Genomic DNA, 22,962 nt, shown 5'->3' with positions numbered 1-22,962 from the left:
GTTATGCTGGCTATTAGTTTTTGATTCTTTAAAATGTATTATTATTAATTAATAAACCTGTTGAAAACAATCTTTCAGCATTATAAAAAGGAACACACCAACTTGTACCTCATAGCAAGGGCAGCTGGGCTTTTATCACTAGTGAGAATTTGAGATTTCTTGAGAGTAAGCTGAGACGGCTAAAGGGCCCTTTTATAAGCGTTTGCATTTTTGTCTCTACTGATACCTGGCACTAAGAGGATTTCAGTTATTTGAGAGGTTTGATAAGCCATAGAGTCATTCACTTGGGAACCGAACATTTTGTAGATAATCCACTTTTTAACATTTTTAATGTGTTAAACTGATTTAATATTTTTAATACATTAAAACAGATTTTACCTTCTTCCCCGATAAATCCTTGTTTTATGCTTTCTCTGGAGGGAGAGTTGAACTCTTAGAGGAAAGAGGGAGAAAGAGAAGTAATCAGTTTACTGGGCACTTGCTACTGATTACCAGACCCTGTCCAATGCATTATGTAAGTTATATAATTTCCATTAATGACTGTATACACTGAGGCTGAAGAGGAGATTAAGTAGTTCATCTGAAATCTCGCAGATAGACCATATCTGTTTTGACTCCAAAACCTCATCCTTTGCACTGAACCAGGGCTTATCAAACTGTACTTAGGCCGTACCATAAAGCTTAGAGAAGGGGTATAAGGGTCCCTCATCCAGACGGATCCATGAATATTGGGCATCCTCATTTAGAAGAAAGGATACTTACACTAAAACAAAACTGTTAAATAGCATTGTTTTACATGAAGAAGCCATCATTATTGCATATGATTACTTAATAATAGTTTCACAATAGATACTGATCCCAAACATAATTCTCCTAATAAAATTAAAAGATTATGGTAAAAATACCTGACATCTCACCAATTATTCCCATATAACAGGCTTAACTCCTGTACCTACTAGAGAAAATTTCTAGACATTTAAAATAGTTGATAGGAAATATGTGCATCAATGTCTGTGATACTGTACAAGATGAGTCCGTCACCCATTTAGGTGTTAATATATTTGTATATTTTATCTACATGTGGAAACATACCAGAAGTAGTAACTAGCACCTTCAGGATGTTGATATTAATAGCAACTTTTCTTTCCTTTCCTTTTCCCCTTTCCCCTTTCCCCTTTCCCCTTCCCTGCCCTCCCCTCCCCTCCCCTCCCCCCCTTCCCCTTTCCTTTCCTTCTTGCTGTTGTTGCCCAGGCTGGAGTGCAGTGCCATGATCTAGGCTCACTGCAACCTCTGCCTCCTGGGTTCAAGCGATTCTCCTGCCTCAGCCTCCCGGGTTCAAGCGATTCTCCTGCCTCAACCTCCCGGGTAGCTGGGATTACAGGCATCCACCACCGTGCCCAGATAATTTTTTGTATTTTTAGTATAGACAGGGTTTTGCCATGCCCAGGCTGGTCTCGAACTCCTGGGCTCAAGCGATCCACCCACCTCAGCATCCCAAAGTGCTGGGATTACAGGCATGAGCCACCATACCTAGCCTGTAACTTTTATTTTCTTATTTTTGTTTTTTCTTAGTTTTACAAAATTACTCAATGAACCTGTGTTTTTTTGTAATTAGATTTTCAAAGTTATTTTAAGAAAGGTCTATGTCATCATGATATGGTTCTAAAGTATAGATACATGCATGACCTTCAGAGTTAGTATCTTTTCAGGTTTGAAGAGCATGTTCACATGGCTAGAATTGGTATTATTCATTTTTACCATTAAAATAATTAATTTTAAGATTGAGCATAAAGATATGTGAGTCTCATTTTTTTTCTTATTCTCCAGAAATATAATAAAAAGTAGATCTTTACCACCATAATCTACATTTTTAAACATACCGTGATCAAACCTTCTATATCAAACCTGTTATTATCACTTCCTGTCTTTATTTGGATTGCTGCTTGTGGGCATAAGGCCAACTGCAAGTAGCAGCCTCAGCAAATTGCATTCATCTTACTTTAATATGTATACTTAGTTTGAAATGAATAAAAAGATAGTACAGTCATTGTAAAGATTGATTCTTTGGATTTTCATAAATTATTCACATCTCAATAAGTGAATTCAGAGTAAATGTTGATGTTTGTATATAAGCTTATTTTTTTAGGCAGTTATATGAACACAAGAAAGCATATATTTTTTTTCCATGTCAAAAGGGAAATATGGGCATTCAAACTATTCAACCACTATTTATTGAGTGCTTCTATATGCCAGGCACTGTGCTATACCCATAACCTTTTAAACATTTATTGTGATCTTTGGAAATATGAAAACATTTTATAGCTAGCCTTGGTTAAATCTCAGTTGTAAAGATAAAATATGAAGTGTACTCTTAATCAAGTGCTATTGAACAAGCAAAACAGAAAAGGCAGACAACATAGCTTCCAGTTAAATCCTTTCCCAGTCTGTAAATGGATGTATCAACAGTGAGGTAATCATAACTGTCTCCTGACCCATATTGTTGCTTCTGAAAGATCGGAGGTTATGGCGGACATTTTGGGAACATGTAACCTTGCACCATTGCTGTGCTCTGTTGCTTGGACCCATGAATCTTCTGTGGCACAGTTCAGTGGCAAGCTCCAAAGTTGCTCCAAACTCAGCTGAGTTTCAGCATAGGAAACATTAGAAATGAAAACTATTAATACAATATGATGAATCAAGTGAGTTAAAATTCAGGGAGTAAAAAACAAGTGTGATTAAGAACCTGGAAATGAGATGGAGGAACAATTTATTAATTGAGTTTGAAATTTTTGCAGGCTTTATTTCAGGCTGGAGAACTTAAATGGGGGACAGATGAAGAAAAATTTATTACCATCTTTGGAACACGAAGTGTGTCCCATTTGAGAAAGGGTGAGTGAAAAAAAATCTTATAGGGCAGTTACATTGGTAAATTTGGAAAGTGCATGAGCCGGTGTGACAGAATACCTTCCTCATAGCAGGGACTTAGCGAATGAATCAGTTTTTGTATTTCTTCCTTTTGGTGACCTGGAGAAATCTCACATTGTCTTTGCTGCTGTGTAGCTTTTACAAACTAGAGCTCCTTAGTCCACCCTTCACTACTGGAGGATGGCAAGGGAGGTCAGATCTCTAGATTGTTCTTCCCATAGTCACACATCACTGGGTAGTGGCTCACTACACATATTTCCTCCTAGAGATTGGTACCCATGACCTCATCTCTGGATAGTCATCAGCACTTGTGGTATCAGTTGGGAATGAATTTAGTGTAAGTGACAGAGAACCCTAATAGTGGCTTGAAAAATCAGGGTTTTTTTTTCCAGAGGTGGGATTCCATGGTTGATTTGGCAGGACCTGAGATCTTTCAGATCTTTCTGTGTGTTTTTTTTTTTTTTTTTTGCTCCATTATCCCTAGTGTTTTGGTTTTCTTTCTCGTATTCATTTCTTCATTATCACAAGATGTCTGCTCTAGCTCCAAACTTAACCATTTCACAGCAGGAAGGAAAGGAAAGGGTAAACCAGTCATATCTGTGTATCACTTTTTATAAGTGAGGAGATTTCTCACATCCCCTCTGGTGGATTTACCTTTAGGTCTCATTGGCTGTAACTAGTAAGGGGACTGGGAAATCAGTGAACAAAGTATACCTGCAATCCATTGCTTAGGGCTTGGCACATTGAGGCTCTGAGCACAAGGTTCTGTCAGCAAGGAAGAATGGGAGATTAGTGTTCAGTAGGACACTACCTAATCAGAGTAGGTATCTTCTTTCTGGAAAGAGTGATCCTTATGTGATTAGGAAATCATTTTTATTTTTTCTAGTGTTTGACAAGTACATGACTATATCAGGATTTCAAATTGAGGAAACCATTGACCGGGAGACTTCTGGCAATTTGGAGCAACTACTCCTTGCTGTCGGTAGGTGATTTACAATGTATTCATATTTTTGGTGATAAGAGCTAGAGTATTTTATTCGATTGAGGCTGCATCTGAAAATAACCACCTAGGTGTGAAAGGAAGAGTTTGAGATGATATTTAGGGGAAGCAAACTCATAAATTTCCAATTCAGAAATTTATTTTGATGTTAGAAATACAGGATTGTCTGGTTAGTTCATCTAAATCCTATGGAAATACTAAGATAACTGTTTAAAAATCGTTTTGAAGCTGCATTAAAAATATTATTTCTTGAAGAACCTGAAATGTCGTGGACATTATCTCAGAGGCTTGTAAACATTATTTCTGATACCTGTGGAATTTTAGAATTCTTTTGAATATTGTCCTCTCAGCTTTGAGGCAGATTAAGAAATTGTCATCTGGTTTGGAAAAGAAGAATATCTTTGATGTAATAGAAGATGTGATGATGGTTGTTTTCAAATTAAATAATTTAGTTTTATTTTAATTAAATATTCAGAATAATCTGGAAAAATTGGAGAACTGAATCTGTGCAGTTAATTGCAGCATTATATACTCTCCAAAACTAGGATGAATCTAATTTGTGAGTCTCCTCTAGTCCTTTTTTCATATGGGTCTGCAGTGAGCCTCTGTCTGCTGTTTGTTCCGAGTATTTGGCATTGAGCTCACACTTTGGTGCTCTTTGTCTTCAGGAGAATAAGCTTTTAAAGATGTGCATGAACCAGCTCTAAAAGTAGCCTTTCACTTGAGTATGCAGTTAATGAACTTTTACTAGAAAACTTTTAGACAGGTCCTTCATAATTAGAATCCACATACAAATTGCCGGGCATGGTGGCTCATGCCTGTAATCCCAGTACTTTGGGAGGCCGAGGCGGGTGGATCATGAGGTCAGGAGATCGAGACCATCCTAGCTAACACGGTGAAACCCCGTCTCTACTAAAAATACAAAAAATTAGTCGGGCATAGTGGTGGGAGCCTGTAGTCCCAGCTACTCGAGAGGCTGAGGCAGGAGAATAGCGTGAACCTGGAGGCGGAGCTTGCAGTGAGCCGAGATCGCACCACTGTACTCCAGCCTGGGTGACAGAGCCAGACTCTGTCTCAAAAAGAAAAAAAAAAAAAGAAAAAGAAAAAGAATATGTAGAGAGTATAGGAAGATCGCACAAGAGTTTTAAAAAATTAGATAGCGTAGTAATCTTGTATTACTTGCTTGAATGTCTTGGAATGAAAACTTCCAAGGGGTTTGTATAATTTATTGGTGGTGAAAAATATGTGGTATTATAACAATCCAGTCTGCCCAAACTGCAGTATCCAGAAAGTCCTCACAGAACGAAGGGGCATAGAAAAAACGTGTGCCCTTATTCTCCATGCCTTTCTATGCAGACCTCAGAACTCCAAGGAAAACCCAAGCCAGTGTCTAAGAAAATATTTGGTGAGTGAGGACGTTAGATAAGCTTACAGCTCTTTAGCCTCTGGTACTTTTGTGTTTTTATACAAATAGAGCTATAAATGCAGGAAGCAGCACTTGATTTTTAATTACTTAATCCTTTTCATATCAGAATAGCATTTGACCATTGTACTGTTTATTTTCTTAGTGAAATCTATTCGAAGTATCCCTGCCTACCTTGCGGAGACCCTCTATTATGCTATGAAGGTAAGTGGATACCATGAACCTTCTATCTAATACATTTCTGTAATTATTATTCTTCATTTTTGCTTATGTTTTAGATGATAGACCTTGGGAATTTTTCTCTTCTTATAACATTCTACCCAGTTCTACTAAATTGTTATACCTTATTGATTCACCTGCACCTGGGAGCGTTTGATCCTATGTTTGAAGTTTTTAAGCATTATGCCTCTCTCTTTCTATTTTTTTAAAGGGAGCTGGGACAGATGATCATACCCTCATCAGAGTCATGGTATCCAGGAGTGAGATTGATCTGCTTAACATCAGGAAGGAGTTTAGGAAGAATTTTGCCACCTCTCTTTATTCCATGATTAAGGTAATAGAACCTTTCTTTAAATTATGTTTGGTAATCCAAAGCAGACCGGTATGTTGCATGAAAGACAAGAATGGGAGAACCTGATTCTTGTGTTAAGTTTAAAATTTTAGTGGCATGATTAGAGCAATGAGTTAAAAAGCGTAGCATAATGTTTCCTGAAGTAGAGATGATGGCTCCTAAGTGAAAGCATGGGTGTTGATGTGGCTGAGGCTCTTGGTGAACTTAGAAGCATTATTTAGTAGTGGTGACAGACGACTCAACAAACCAAACCTCTTGCCTATGATAATAATGTGTTCTTTCTGTCTTTTACCAGTTCCAGCTGTCCTTATTAGTCCTTCTTTTATTTCATATCAGCTTTTCCTTTCTTTATCGTCTTTTATCACCTTATCTCTGATGCTGGTTTCTAATTCAGGAAAGAGCCAACCAGGTCATATTGGGAGTAAGTAAGGAGCCCCTAGGTATTAGTATCATTTTTGTTCTTTTTAAAACAAGGTGCTCTGTGGCCTGTAATTACATTTAGCTTAAGGTCTTTTGACTTTTTTTTTTCTTCTGATAAAGGTTGATGTGGACCATGTACAAAGCAAGATTTCAATTGAGCAGAAGCTTTTAGTTTAGCATGTGTGTGGTGTGGCTGGCCCAAAGGACACTAGAGAGTTTACCCATGCACCTTTAGCTTGAAACATTAATTTATCATGCGTGTCTGCGTGTGAGACAAGCAGATGCAAAGCGTGTCCTGCCCTTCTGTCTCGGAGGGAGAGCCATGACAGCCCTGCAGCCCTAGCACTGCCCATGTTAGCTGATATATACTAAGTGATAGAGACTATTCTGTTTAGAAGGCTTGATTTAACTATAGTTGTTAAAGTTTCCCTGTTCTTTGTGTTACCAGAGAGAATGCTGAGTGTCTGAGGTTACATTGGTAGGAAACTCCCTGCCTAACATTCCTGATGCGAAAGTCACAGAGATTACCCACTTGGGAGAAGAATCTTATAAATAAAATTTGTTGCCAGTTATTTGTTAGTTTTAAAATTTTCTGTGGCTTCTGTGAGTCACGGAGGTTAATGCAATACATTTGGTTTCAGGGAGATACGTCTGGGGACTATAAGAAAGCTCTTCTGCTGCTCTGTGGAGGAGAAGACTAATGTGTCACGGGGAAGAGCTCCCTGCTGTGTGCCTCTGCCGCCCCACTGCCTTCCTTCAGCACCTCTAGCTGCATTTGTATGCCAGGGCTTGACACATTGCCTTATTCATACTAGCATGCTCACGAACAACACATACGCATCATAGAAGAAAATAGTGGTGCTTCTTTCTGATCTCTGGTGGAGATCTCTTTGACTGCTCTAGTACTTAAGTATACTTATGTTACTAAGTTTAATGCCTGGCCATTTTCCATTTATATATTTTTCTTTAAGAGGCCAGATTGCTTTTAGCCTTTTTTAAAAACTTCATTTATATTACATTTGTAACCATGATACCTTAATCAGAAGCTTAGCCGTGAAATTGTGAACTCTTGGAAATGTTATTAGTCCAAGTTCGCAGCTAAACTAAACCTGTAAAATTATGGTGATTGTATTCAAAAGATTAATGAAAAATAAACATTTCTGTCCCCCTGAATTATGTGTACATGCGTGTTTAGATTTATTGTTAAATTTATCTATTTAACAATGATATCTCTTTTTAAGCTAATAATTGACACTGTTGTTAGTTGAGAACTGAATTTACAGTTGGTCTTTTGGGCAATAAGAAATGCAACACCATGGACTGAATTTCCTTCATAGTATATGATTTTTCCTAAATATAGGAAAGATTGAAGGGGTCTCTGGTTTATTTGCACCATGTTTATTTACGCATCTATTAAAGCAATGCTTGTGGTGCTACTTGCTTAGTAGAAAAGCTAATTATAAAACTTAATGCAAAAATTCAGAGTACTACCTTTCTTTCCTCTTTCCTGTTGTGAACTTCCCTCCCACATACCGTCTGTCACTTTCTTTGAGATAAATAAAAAAGACAATAATTTTTTCTAGAAAGCAGTTTATCAATCTCTTCTAATATTTACCTTTCAGTTTTCTGTTTTCAAACTGCTATTCGGTTGGTGTCATTTTTCTTTTTGTACTTATGCCCTTCCGGATGCATTTTTTTTTTTAAAGCAAAGTAATTGACATTAATAAGATTTTTAAAATAAAATGAACTAATCTTCCTTTGAAAACTTTAAAATAGTGACAATATTCTTTTCACAACTGTTGATGCTCATCAGAATAACCAGGGGAATCTTAAAAACCGTGTATGTGTACACATGACATTGGATTTTTTTTTTTTTTTTGAGAGGCCTCGTAGGCAATTTTGATGCAGAGGCAAGTTGAGAGTCAGTTGCTTATACTTTTCATATAGAATATGATATGTTTCAAAGAGTTCTGTTCTGTTACTGAAAATAGGCCACTGGCTTTAACTATGCCCTGGATTATTTGTTAGTCACACTTTAAGAGAAATCCACCAGTGAGCTTTAACATTTGCTATATTTTCTGTAGGTCTGGATCTGAAAATTTATTAATAACATAATAATAAAAAAAAAAAACCACAAAAAACATTTGCTATATTTATCTACTTAGTGACCTTCTTCCCAGCTCTTTCTGTGAGTTTATTGGAAGACAAGTTTTTGTGGAACTAGATAAGCTGATTCTAAACATCATGCAAAAAAGGAAGGATTGTTAGTAAAACTTAAGAGAGTAGTGAGGGAGCACTATTCTTTACACAAATTAGGCTATATATCCCAAATAGCTGAAACAGTAATACTGTGGCATGAACAGACAGACAAAACAGCAAGTTCAGATATGGAAACAAATCATTTGGAAATTTAGTATATGTTAAAGGTAGGCCTTAATTTGCTGGGTGAAGATAGCATTTTTTTTCTTTTTTTTTTTTTTGTTTGTTTTTTTTGTTTGTTTTTTTGAGACAGAGTCTCGCTCTGTCGCCCAGGCTGGAGTGCAGTGGCGCGATCTCAGCTCACTGCAAGCTCTGCTTCTCGGGTTCACGCCATTCTCCTGCCTCAGCCTCCTGAGTAGCTGGGACTACAGGCACCCGCCACTGTGCCCGGCTAATTTTTTGTATTTTTAGTAGAGACGGGGTTTCACTGTGGTCTTGATCTCCTGACCTTGTGATCTGCCCACCTTGGCCTCCCAAAGTGCTGGGATTACAGGCGTGAGCCACCGCGCCTGGCAATAGCATTTTTTTTTCTAACAAATGGTGTGAAGACAGTTGGGGAGCCATCTAGGAAAATATAAGGCTGGTTCTGTACCTCATATATCAGGTAACTCTCAAAATGAAACAGATTTAAAACTTATATGAAGAAGAAGCATGGAGGGATTTCATCATACCTGTGCCTTTTAGATTCTCTGGGAAGCAGATGCTGAGATGGAGTTAGGGATGCAACAGGTTTATTGAATGGAACAGGCAAGAGGCAGGATTGGGCAAGGGGTGTCATCTGACTACACTGCAGACCTGACCAAATCTCTGCCATTATCATGTGGAACTCTGAGGCAAAGATTTCTTGCAAGAGCCCTGTGTGAGACAAGTGCCTGGGCCCTGTGCCACCAACTTACTCAATTATTGGCTAAGTGTCTTCTGGAGAAGGGCTTGTGTTGGCTGGAAGGCTGAGGCAAAACTTGAGGGAGATTAAGAATTGGAGGCTGTCAGCAACCCACATTTTTCACAGCTTGGAAATGAGTCTTTTCTTGAAAGGGGATCTGAGTGGTGCAGTTCTGTGTCTGCCGTAATGATCTTGAAGTGGGAGGCCTTTCACCCCAAATGCAGAAGCCATAAGAGAAAAGATAATTATTTTTGATTTCCTAAAAATCAAAAACTACATGAAGAAGGAAGGAAGGTCAGGCATAGTGGCTCATGCCTGTAATTCCAGCACTTTGGGAGGCCAAGGTGGGTGGATTGCTTGAGCACAGGAGTTTGAGACCAGCATGGACAACATGGCAAAACACCATTTTTATTTTTTAAAAAACCAAACAAAAAATTAGCTGGATGTGGCACACGCCTCTGGTCCCAACTACTTGGGAGGCTGAGGTGAGAGAATGGTTTGAGCACAGGAGCACAAGGTTGCAGTGAGCCTGGAAGGAGGGAAGGAGGGAAGGAGGAAAGGGAAGGAAGGAAGGGAGGGAGGGAGGGAGGGAGGGAAAATCACCATGAAGAAAATTTAAAGGACAAATGAAAAACTGGGGAAAACATTGACAGTTCATACAACAAAGATCTAATCTCCTTAGTACATGCTGCCACACCTTGTTTTATTGCACTTTGCAAGTAATTAAAAAAAACTTTCTTTAAAACAAATTGTAAGTTTGTGGCAACCCTGCATAGAGTCAGTGTATCAGCACCATTTTTCCAATAGCATGTGCTCACTCTTTATCTGTTTGTCACATTTTGGTAATCCTTGCAATATTTTAAATTTTCATTATTATGTATCTAATGGTGGTCTGTGTTCAGTGATCTTCAATGTTACTATCATAATGAAAGTGCTATGAACAATGCCCATTTAAGACAGTGGGCTTCACTGATAAATATGTGAGTTCTGACTGCTCCACTGACTGGCTGTTCCTCTCTCTCTCTCTCTCTCTCTCTGATCCTTTCTATTCCCTGAGAGAAAACAATATTGAAATTAGGTCAGTTAATAACCCTGCAATGGCCTCTGAGTGTTCAAATGAAAGGAGGAGACTCACACATCTCTTACTTTAAATCAAAAGTTAGAAATGATTCAGCTTAGTGAGGAAGGCATGTCAAAAGCCAAGGCAGACTGAAAGCTAGGCTACTGGTGCCAAACAGCCAAATTGTGAATAAATGTAAATTTTAATTTTCTTTCTGGAAGAAAATTAAAAGTGCTACTCCATTGAACACATGAATGGTTAAGACAGTGAAATAGCTGTATTGCTGACATAGAGAAAGTTTGAGTGGTCTGGTTAGAAGATCAAACCAGCCACAACATTCCCTTAAATCAAAGGGAGATCCTAATTTTCAATTCTATGAAGGCTGAGAGGTGAGGAAGCTGCAGGAGAAAAGTTGGAAGTGAGCAGTTTTGGTTCATGAGGTTTAAGGAAAGAAGCCATCTCTATAGTAGAAAAGTGCAAATTGAAGCAGCAAGTACTGATGTAGAAGCTGCAGCTAGTTCTCCAGATGACCTAGCTAAGATAATTGATAAAGGAGGCTACACTAAACCACAGATTTTTAATGTAAACAAACAGCTTTCTATTAGAAGATAAGATTTATAGCTAGAGAGGAGACATCAATGCCTGGCTTCAGCTTCAAAGAACAGGCTGACTCTTCAAGGGCCAATGCAGCTGGTGATATTAAGCTGAAGCCAATGCTCATTTACCATTCCTGGATCCTAGGGCCCTTAAAAATCATGCTAAATCTACTCTGCCTGCATTCTGTAAATGGTACAACAATGCCTGGATGATAGCACATCTGTTTATAGCATGCTTTGCTGAATATTTTAAGCTCACTTTTGAGACCTACTGCTCAGAAAAAAAAAAAAAATCCTTTTCAAAATATTACTGTACATTGACAATACACCTTGTCACTTAAGGAGTGAATGTTGGAGCTTTACAAGGAGCTGAATGTTGTTTTCATGCCTGCTAACACAACATATATTCTGCACCCCATAGATCAAGGAGTAATTTCAACTTTTAAGTCTTATTAAAAAATGTATTTTGTAAGGGCATAACTGTCATAGATAGTGATTCTTTTCACGGATCTGGTCAAAGTAAATAGAAAACATTCTGGAAAAGATTCGCCATTTTAGATGCCATTGATATGGTTTGGCTTTGTATTCCCACCCAAATCTCATGTTGACTTGTGATCCCAAGTGCTGAGTGGTGTGAGGTAACTGGATCACGGGGGTGGTTTCTAATGGTTTAGCACCATCCCCCTAGTGTTGTCTCATAATAGAGTTCTCACAAGATCTGGTTGTTTGCAAGTGTGTAGCACCTCCCCTGTCACTCTGTCTTCCTCCTCCTCCACCATGGTAAGATGTACTTGCTTCGCCTTCACCTTCTGCCATGATTGTAAGTTTCCTGAGGCCTCCCAGCCATGCTTAATGTACAGCCTGTAGACCTGCGGAGTCAATTAAATTTCTTTTCTTCATAAACCCAGTCTTAGGCATTTCTTTTTTTTTTTTTTTTTTTTTGAGACGGAGTCTCGCTCTGTCGCCTGGGCTGGAGTGCAGTGGCCAGATCTCAGCTCACTGCAAGCTCCGCCTCCCGGGTTTATGCCATTCTCCTGCCTCAGCCTCCCAAGTAGCTGGGACTACAGGCACCCGCCACCTTGCCTGGCTAGTTTTTTGTATTTTTTAGTGGAGACGGGGTTTCACCGTGTTAGCCAGGATGGTCTCGATCTCCTGACCTCGTGATCCGCCCGTCTCGGCCTCCCAAAGTGCTGGGATTACAGGCTTGAGCCACGGCGCCCTGCCGGCATTTCTTTATAGCATTGTGGGAACAGATTAATACAGCCGTTAAGAATATTCATGATTCATGAACAGAGGTAAAAATATCAGCATTACCAGGAGTTTGGAAGAAATTCATTCTAAACCTCATGGATGACTTTCAGGGGCTTAGGACTTCAGTGAACAGAGTAATTGCAAACATGGTGGAAATGGCAAGAGAAGTAGAAGTAGGAGTGAAGCCTGAAGATGTGACTGAATTGCTGCAATGTCATGATAAAACTTGAATGGACAAAGAGTTGCTTCTTATGGATGAGCAAAGAAATTGGTTTCTTAAGATGGAAACTATTCCTGGTGAAGATGCTGTGAACATTGTTGAAATGACAACAAAGGATTTAGAATGTTCCATAAACTTAGTTGATAAAGCAGCCATAGGGTTTGAGAAGATTGACTCCAATTTTGAAAAAAGCTCTACTACTAGACACTGTGGCTTATGCTTAGCTACTTAGGAGGCTGAGGCAGGAGGACTGCTTGAGGCCAGGAGTTCAAGACCAGCCCAGGCAGCATAGGGAGATCCTCTCTCTCAAAAAAGAAATGAAAAAATAATGAGCTTAGTGTGGTGGTGCATGCCTGTAGTTCCAGCTACATGGGAGGCTGAGGCCTAAGAGTTTGAGGCTACAGTAAGCTATGATCATGCTGCTGCCCTCCAGCCTAGGTGACAGAGCAAGAGCTTGTCTCTTAGAAAAAAAAAGTCTGCTTCAGAGAAATCTTTTGTTAAAAAGAATCAATGCAGCAAACTTCATTATTGTCTTATTTTAAGAAATTGCTGCAGTATCCCAACTTTTAGCAACCTCTGTCCTGATTAAGCAGCAGCCATTAATGTCGAGGCAAGATCCTCCACTAGCAAAAAGACTGACTTGCTGAAGGCTCAGATGATTGTTAGCATTTTTTAGCAATAAAGTATTTTTAAATTAAGATATTACATTTTTAAAGGGAAAAAAACCCAAACCAGTACTATAGTTTAAAAAAAGGGCAAAAGAGATGAATAGGCAGTTCATAGAATAAGAAATATGGCCCTTAAGCATGAAAAGATGCTTGATTTAACTATTAATAAGGGAAGTGCAAATTCAGATTACACTGAGATTTCTTTTTCCACGTATTAGATTGTCAAAAATCCAAAAGTTGGAGAACATTGTTGTTGTGACGGCGAGCTATAGTGAACTAGGAATTCTCACAGATAGTCAGTAGGAATAAAAAATGGTATAACCCGTCTGGAGGGCAGTTTGGCAATATTTACCCAAACTATAAATGTATTTACCTTCTGACCCAGCAATAGCGCTCTGTGCATTTTTCTACCCATCACCTGCATTTATGAAATGATGTGTGCATAAAGTTATTATTGTGACATTGTCAATTCTCCTTAAATTCAACAAAACATTTAATGTGATTTCATTAAAATACCCAGAGCAAATTTTTGGAAGTTCATGTGAAAAAACAGACAAGTAAGAGTGCCAGGAGAATTCTTTCTAAAGAATTGATTGTGATCAGGTAGCATGATACCTCCAGCTTTGTTCCTTTTGCTTAGGATTGTCTTGGCTATGCAGGCTCTTTTTTGGTTCCACATGAACTTTAAAGTAGTTTTTCCCAATTCTGTGAAGAAAGTCAGTGGTAGCTTGATGGGGGTAGCATTGAATCTATAAATTACCTTGGGCAGTATGACCATTTTTACAATATTCATTCTTCCTATCCATCAGCATGGAATGTTCTTCCATTTGTTTGTGTCCTCTTTCATTTCACTGAGCAGTGGTTTGTAGTTCTTCTTGAAGAGGTCCTTCACATTTCTTCTAAGTTGGATTCCTAGGTATTTTATTTTCTTTGTAGCAATTGTGAATGGGAGTTCACTCATGATTTGGCTCTCTGTCTGTCTATTATTGGTGTATGGAAATGCTTGTGACTTTTGCACACTGATTTTGTATCCTGAAACTGCTGAAGTTGCTTATCAGCTTAAGGAGATCTGGGGCTGATACAGTGGGGTTTTCTAAATATACAATCATGTCATCTGCAAACAGAAATAATTTGATTTTCTCTTTTCCTAATTGAATGCCCTTTATTTTTTTCTCTTGCCTGATTGCTCTGGTCAGAACTTCCAACACTATATTGAATAGGAGTGGTGAGATAGGGCATCATTGTTTTGTGCTGGTTTTCAAAGGGAAAGCTTCCAGTTTTTGCCTATTCAGTATGATACTGGCTGTGGGTTTGTCATAAATAGCTCTTGTTATTTTGAGATACGTTCCATCAATACTACAAGGCTACAGTAACCAAAACAGCGTGGTACTGGTACCAAAACAGATATATAGACCAATGGAACAGAACAGAGACCTCAGAAATAACACCACACATCTACAACTATCTGATCTGTGGCAAACCTGACAAAAACAAGCAATGGGGAAAGGATTCCCTATTTAATATTTAATAAATGGTGCTGGGAAAACTGGCTGGCCATATGTAGAATGCTGAAACTGGATCCCTTCCTTACACTTTATACAAAAATTAACTCAAGATGGATTAAAGACTTAAATGTAAGACATAAAACCATAAAAACCCTAGAAGAAAACCTAGGCAGTACCATTCAGGACATAGGCATGGGCAAGGCTTCATGACTAAAACAGCAAAAGCAATGGCAACAAAAGCCAAAATAGACAAATGGGATCTAGTTAAACTAAAGAGCTTCTGCACAGCAAAAGAAACTATCATCAGAGTGAACAGGCAGCCTACAGAATGGGAGAACATTTTTGCAATCTACCTATCTGACAAAGGGCTAATGTCCAGAATCTAGAAAGAACTTAAACAAATTTACAAGAAAAAAACAACCCCATCTAAAAGCAGGCAAAGGATATGAACAAACACTTCTCAAAAGGAGACATTTATGCAGCCAACAGACATATGAAAAAAAGCTGATCATCACTGGTCATCAGAGAAATGCAAAGCAAAACCACAATGAGATACCGTCTCACACAGGAAACAACAGATGCTGGAGAGGATGTGGAGAAATAGGAACGCTTTTATACTGTTGGTAGGAGTGTAAATTAGTTCAACCATCATGGAAGACAGTGTGGCGATTCCTCAAGGACCTAGAACCAGAAATACCATTTGACCCAGTGATCCCATTACTGGGTATATACCCAAAGGATTATAAATCATGCTACTGTAAAGACACATGCACACGTATGTTTATTGCGGCACTATTCACAATAGCAAAGTCTTAGAACCAACCCAAATGTTCATCAGTGACAGACTGGATTAAGAAAATGTGGCACATACCCACCGTGGAATACCATGCAGCCATAGAAAAGGACGAGTTCATGTCCTTTGCAGGGACATGAATGAAGCTGCAAACCATCATTCTTAGCAAACTATCATAAGGACAGAAAACCAAACACCGCATGTTCTCACTCAGGTGGGAGTTGAACGATGAGAACACATGGACACAGGGCAGAGAATATCACACACCGGAGCCTGTCAGTGGGTCAGGGGCTAGGGGAGGGATAGCATTAGGAGAAATACCTAATGTAAATGACGAGTTGATGGGTGCAGCAAACCAACATGGCATATGTATACCCATGTAACAAACCTGCACGTTGTGCACATGTACCCTAGAACTTAAAGTATAATTAAATTAAAAAAAATTAAAAAAAAGAATTGGACTGTGATAAGTGGCTAGAATTACCAGATACTAAAGCAAAACTTACAACTATTGTAACATTTTAGAGGCCCCCCAAATGTTTTAAAAATATAAATCCACTTATTATTACCATTACCTTCTCATATGCAAATGATTCAAAGTACATTCATTACATTTCCCACAGACAAATATGCCTTCCCAATTTTTCTATTTTTGGTAGTGGCTCTAAAAAGTGTAGTACTCATACAGTAGGCAGACAGACCAATTAAATAGAATAAAAATGACAGAAATAGGTCTCAACACAGATAGAAACGTAGTATAAAACATCATTTTAAGTCAAGAGAGAAAATATAACTATTAAGTAAATAGTGCCAGGACCCCCCTCTTTGGGATAGACATCTCAAAAAACTAAAACTGGATCCATAACTCCTAGCTCATGATGATCAATGATTTAAATATGAAAAGAATGAAATCATACAAATATTAAAATAAATTCTATTATCTGACTTTGCAAGAAGTGTTAATATGTTATAAAATCTAGTAGCCATAAATGACAAAAAGTCTGATTAAATTTAACTAATAAACCTTAAACTTTTAGAACTGAAAGTTAAAGATTTATAAATGGTCAAAGCCATAATAGTCAAGTTTAAAAGAAAAACAATCACCTACAGAAAAATATTTGCAACTCATAGGTGTAGTCCCTAATATATATTGAGGTCCTTCATATTGAAAGGAAATGATCAATAACTCATGAGAAATGAAGGCCAATGACATGAAAAGGGCCATTTACAGAGCAGACAATACAAGTTATCAGTCAACAATTGGAAAGATATTTAATCTCATTCATAATAAAAATAATGCAAGTCAAAACTATGGTGAGGTATAATTTTTCACTGAGCATATTAGCCAAGATAAAAATAATTGTTGATAAAGGCCTTCTCAACCAGCTGCTCTTATAACTGGATGGTGCCATTGTGAATTGTTCTATCCTCTTTGGAGGGCATCTGGCATTATAGATCACATTTACAAACATATATACTCTTTGATTCAACAGTTGTATTTCTAGAAATCGTCTTATGATACCACTGATGTGCAGTAACACAGACATAAGGCTATTCATTGTAGCATTGCTTCTAATAACAAAATATGGAAACAATTTAAAAGCCTGTTAATAAGGGGCTGGGTAAAGTAATGATGGTACATTTGTACAATGGATACAGCACAGCCACAAAGAGTAAGAAAGCTCCCTTTGTACTGATGTGGAAAAATACTGAGAATTAAGGAATATTGTTAAATGAAGATATTCAGATGTAGAATAATGGTCACAATATGGTTACCCTTTGTGTAAGAAGAGGAAAAATAAGAATTCATGTATGCGTTTGCTATGCAAGAATAGAATAATTTTGAAGGATACATAAGAAACTAGTAATAATATTTGCGTGTGGGGAAGAAAACGGGGTAGATGAGGGACAGGGAAAAGAGGGAGGTATTTCACTGTATACCTTTTAAATCTTTTGATTGTTGAATCAGGTGAATATATATTTTAAAACATTACCCTAAAATAAATACATAACATCTGTGATAATTCATAATGGAAAAACATGAAGAGAAACATAATGAATGTTGCTAAAACACTTTCCATATAAACCACATCAGTGTGGGGGAACATGATGGCTATTACTCAGCTCAATCTCTGCTTGATTTGAGATTGCACAATTCTGCAAAGCTCAGGTATTACCAATTCAGGATAATCTTGAAGTTAGCAAATGGCCAGTCCAGTTTCAAGTTAAGTCCAGTTTCAAGTTACTTGCTTTTTTATTTTTTTAGAGTTAGGTATATTGAGGCTGAGTTTACCTTCAGTAAAATTCATCTTTTTTTTTAGTTGTACAGTGTCTTGAACGTTGTTAAATGCATGCAATTATGAAACCATCACAACAATTAGGTTATAGGATATTATCATTACCCCCATCTTCTCCCCCAAAAGTCTTCTAAAAGCCATTCGTAGTCAATCCTTTTTGCCTACTCCCAATCCTTTTTGCCTACCCAGGTAATTACTAACCTGGTTTCGGTTTCTATAGTTTTTGTTTTTTTTCCTCCCAAGATGTCATATAAATGGAATCACACAGTATAGCATTTTGAGTATGAATTCTTTCTTTTGTTTTTTTATTTTTTACTTTTTGAGACGGAGTCTTGCTCTGTCGCCCAGGCTGGAGTGCAGTGACGCGATCTTGGCTTGCTGCAATCTCCACCTCCTGGATTCAACTGATTCTCCTGCCTCAGCCTCCTGAGTAGCTAGGATTACAGATGTCCACCACACCTGGCTAATTTTTGTATTTTCAGTAGAGATGGGGTTTCGCCATGTTGGCCAGGCTGGTCTCAAACTCCTGACTTCAGGTGATCCCCCTGCCTTGGCTTCCCAAAGTGATGGAATTACAGGCATGAGCCACTGCACCTGGCCGAGTCTGAATTCTTTCAAAGAGCATAATGCATTTGAGATACAACCATCTTATAGCGTGTATCAGTAATTAGCTTGCTCTTTGTTTTCTGAATAGTATTCTGTTGTATGCATATAACACAGTACATTTATTCGTTCACCAGTTGGTAGACATCAGGGTTGTTTCTAGTTCTGAGTGATCATGAATAAAGTCACTATAAAGATTCATGTACAATATTTATGTGGATATATGTTATTTCTCTTGGGTAAATAAGAATGGGATTGCTGGGTTATAGGGTAAGTCTATGTGTAACTGTATCAGAAACTGCCAAACTGTTTCTCACAATAGTGGAACCATTTTGCTTCCTACAGCAATGTGTGTGTGTATGTGCATGTGTGTGCATTTATACATACATATATAAAAATATCAAGTATGTATACCTACCACAAACACAGTGGCTTAAAAAATCACAAATGGTTATCTTATAGTTCTGGAAGTCAGAAGTCCAAACTTAGTATCACTGGACTAAAGTAAAGGCATGGGCAGGGCCGTGTCCCTTTCTGTGGGCTCTCAGGACCAGCTACTTTCCTGCCTCTTTCAGCTTTCAGAGGCTGCGCACATTCCTTAGCTGGTGGCCCTCCTCTATCTTCAAAGCCGGCCATTGCTTAACTCTGACATTTGTTTTCTGTCGCCACATCTCCTCTGATGGACTCTCCTTCCTCCCTGTTTCTCTTTTGAGGACCCTTGTGATTAAATTCAGCCCACTTGGGTAATCCAGAATAATTTCCCCACCGCAAGATCACATCTGCTAAATCCCTTTTGCCATGTAAGATCCCACATTCACAAGTTTTGGGAATTAAGACATGAACATCTTTGTGGGTGAGGAAGGCTTTTTCTGCTTAGCAAAGATCATTTCAAGAATCATGATTTTGAAGCATACACACCATTTTATTTTTGTTAGGGTAAAAGTGATGCTCTTTCCATCTTTCTATGTCTTAGGCGGAAGTACAACCTCCAAATATGCCTTCAGTAAATTTAGCTGATATGAATGAGGCAAAACAGTTTATTACTTGATTTAGAACTTATACCTAACTTTAGTTATCAAAAACTTCTGTGGATATGTTTTTCCTTTCTCGTGTGTGTGTGAGTGTGTGCGTGTGCGCGTATGTGTGCACGCGCGCGTGTATATCCCAAGTCTGGGGAGTCTATTTTTGCCCAGAGGGTGGTGCTGTTGACATAGGTTTACTGCCATCACCTTCAAACTACACTTCTATTTATACTGATTTTTTTTTCTTTTTTCAGCATCACAGGATATTATTTTCTTTTATTTTAAGTTCTGGGATACATGTGCAGGACATGCAGGTTTGTTACATAGGTAAATGTGTGTCATGGGGTTTTGTTGCACCCATCAACCCGTCACCTAGGTATTAAGCCCAGCATGCATTAGCTCTTTTCCCTAATGCTCTCCCCTCATCCCCCGTCCTCCCTCAACAGGCCACAGTGAGTGTTGTTCCCCTCCCTTTGTCCATGTGTTCTCATTGTTCAGCTCCCACTTATAAGTAAGAACATGTGGTGTTTGGTTTTCTGTTCCTGCGTTATCACAGGATATTCTTATAAAATCTTCCTCACCCCAACACTCAGACAAAAAGTGAATCTAGATTTTAGTCTTCTTCTTGGTTAGTCATTTGCTGCTTGGTGGTTTAGAATCACTTTCAATGTTCATTTTAGGACATTCAGTTTTGTTTTCAAAAGCACTGGTTTGTATTCCTTGGTCTGATTCTCATCCTCTCTCCTGCTCCCAGTCCTTCAAGAATGTGCATGAAATGTGTCTCTCTTTCGTAAAGTTTTTACATGTTTTCTATGAATGTTGCACATTTCTCTCCATTGTTGTTACTGGCAATAATGAGATATACAGCCACAGGCACACATAAGAAAAAAGACTCCCTTCTGCAGAATCTATTTGCCAGCTAGGTTTTGATATTTGAAATAAATAAATGTTTTAGAAATGTAAATTCACTCATTGCTGCCACTATCTTCTCATATGCGAATGACTCAAAGTACATTCATCATATTTCCCACAGACAAATATGCCCTCCCAATTTTTCTATTTTTAGTCGTGACTCTAACAGCTTTCTGAATAAAAGGTTTCAGATTCAAATCTTTGGGAATATTTTTATATCATCTCTTTCTTTGTCTGTTGTGTTAAATTAATGATCAAGCCTGCATACTTCTTTCTTCATTCTGTCTTTTCCATCTACCTCTTCTTCTTTTTTTTTTTTTTTTTTTGAGACGGAGTCTTGCTCTGTCGCCGAGACTGGAGTGCAGTGGCCGGATCTCGGCTCACTGCAAGCTCCGCCTCCCGGGTTTACGCCATTCTCCTGCCTCAGCCTCCCGAGTAGCTGGGACTACTGGAGTGCAGTGGCCGGATCTCGGCTCACTGCAAGCTCCGCCTCCCGGGTTTACGCCATTCTCCTGCCTCAGCCTCCCGAGTAGCTGGGACTACAGGCACCCGCCACCTCGCCCGGCTATTTTTTTGTATTTTTTACTAGAGACGGGGTTTCACCGGGTTAGCCAGGATGGTCTCGATTTCCTGACCTCGTGATCCGCCCGTCTCGGCCTCCCAAAGTGCTGGGATTACAGGCTTGAGCCACCGCGCCCGGCCCCATCTACCTCTTCTTTCCATTTCTGCTGCCATCCTATTTTTGGAACCAATTACTGCATCTGGATTATACAAATGACTTATTTTTGTTAATGAAAAAATTTATTATTTTTATCGAAGTAATAAATATAAATGTTTAATAAGTTAAATAGTATGGAAGTCTTCCTGGGAAAAAGAAAAGTCCTTATTCTCTCAATTTTTCCACTCCCATTCCATTTCCCATGGTGGGGAACTCTTTTAACATTTTTATCATTTTCCATTTTTATTTGTTCTAGGTAGTTCTATCCATACTTATAAATAATATGCATATACTATGATTTCTTCGTTCCTTCTTTTCAGGTTTTTTTATTGGATTCCTGCCATGATAGATGGTGGTTAAGCTCATTTACCCCATTCGCTGTTCATTTGCTTTTCTACTGATTGTTCTGAGTTCCTCTTTTCAATACCTATGTCACTTTAAATAATATATTTGCATTTTTATTTCTTGTTCCAAAACTATAGAAAGGATCTCCTCATTTTGAAAGGTTAGAGCACTAGAGATGTCCTTCATCTCTCCTCTTTCCTTTTCATCTTCCAGCATGTCACCTGTAATTTTGCTTTGAAATTGTTAGGGTTGATTCTATTTATATTCTCTGATCCCAATTAAGTCTTGTGTGCTCTGTCAGTATATTGATTCTATAATTGGAAAGAAAAATGTTTAGATAAATTGGCTAATATCTAACCCAGCTGTGCTCTATGATTTCATTCCCCTTGTATACTTGTCCTTCCCACCCTCATGACACCTGCCTTTATTGTTTCTTAAGTGTTTGAAATATCCAAGCATTATGGGATGTTGATGGCACCTTATACATATTTTTCTTCTTGAAAATTTTTTCCTGAAGCCTCCATCCTTTGACTGCATTGATTTCTCTCTAGGCTTGCTGCACAGCCATCATCCTGGGGGCCTCTAAATGTCAGCAGGTGAGGGTGGCTGTCTTAGTCCATTTGGGTCATAAACGAATACCTGAAGCTGCGTAATTGATAAGGAAGAGAGGTTTATTTAGCTCAAGATTCTGTGGATTGTACAGGAAGCATGGTGCTAGCATCTGTATTTGGGGAAGGCCTCAGACTGCTTCCGCTCATGGCAGAAGTGGGAGGAAAGTTAGCTTGTGCAGAGGTCACATGACGAAAGAGCAGGCAAGAGGGACCGGAGGAGCTGCTAGACTTTTCAAACAACCAGCTCTCATGGGAACTAATAGAACAAGAACTCACCATCCTCCTTTGGTTGGGGGCAAAATAGGAAGAGCTTTAAACTACAGAATGTGGAATTGGGGCTTTACAATTTTGACCATGGGAGCTATTGAAGGTTCCTGGGCAAGCAGAGGCATGACAAAAATGGTATCTGGAAAGTAAACTGGCAAATGTTAGGGCAGTATTTTTCAGACTTTTTTTCATTATTGTCCCCCATCCCAGATCATTCATAGACATTTTTTCCCTAATTGCCACTCCTCATGAAATTTTAAGAGCACAGATAAGCTGTATGTCTGCTTTTGGAGAGCTCCTTTCTCTTCATTGGCAGCCTCTTTTCTGTGTATTTCCGGTTAGGGCTTCATCAGTCAGCACTTCTTCAGCTTTCCATTTCTCAAAAATTTGATGACATCTCTCTTGTGCTGATGGCCTTCCTTCCATTCTCTTACAAGTGAGATTTTTACTCCCATTATTCTCATTTAATTGAGTCCACGGCTCAGACTTCCATCTTGAACTGGATGTTCTGAAATGACTTCTTAAGTACCCATGCTGTTTATAGCTTCTTCTGCCATCTGCCAACACTGTCTAATTTCTGGTGCCTTTGTCATCCCTAGATTCCTTTGTATGA

The 22,962-nt window shown here is 38.6% G+C and overlaps 1 protein-coding gene across 1 annotated transcript in view; it reads left to right on the top strand.

The window, feature by feature from the left end:
• Positions 1-7,512, top strand: part of ANXA5 (annexin A5) — a 29,922-nt gene extending 22,410 nt beyond the window's left edge. Inside the window, exons 9-13 of the mRNA XM_015139155.3 lie at positions 2,796-2,889; positions 3,812-3,907; positions 5,494-5,552; positions 5,779-5,901; positions 6,981-7,512. Coding sequence (XP_014994641.1) covers positions 2,796-2,889; positions 3,812-3,907; positions 5,494-5,552; positions 5,779-5,901; positions 6,981-7,040 — 432 coding nt within the window. The 3' untranslated portion in view covers positions 7,041-7,512. The remainder of the gene's footprint in view (positions 1-2,795; positions 2,890-3,811; positions 3,908-5,493; positions 5,553-5,778; positions 5,902-6,980) is intronic.
• Positions 7,513-22,962: the final 15,450 nt, after the last annotated feature.

This window comes from Macaca mulatta, chromosome 5 (assembly GCF_049350105.2).
Source record: "Macaca mulatta isolate MMU2019108-1 chromosome 5, T2T-MMU8v2.0, whole genome shotgun sequence".
In the NCBI taxonomy this organism is placed as follows: Eukaryota; Metazoa; Chordata; class Mammalia; order Primates; family Cercopithecidae; genus Macaca; species Macaca mulatta.
The sequence above is the reverse complement of the archived record's forward strand: the minus strand, read 5'-3'. Positions and strand labels throughout refer to the sequence as shown.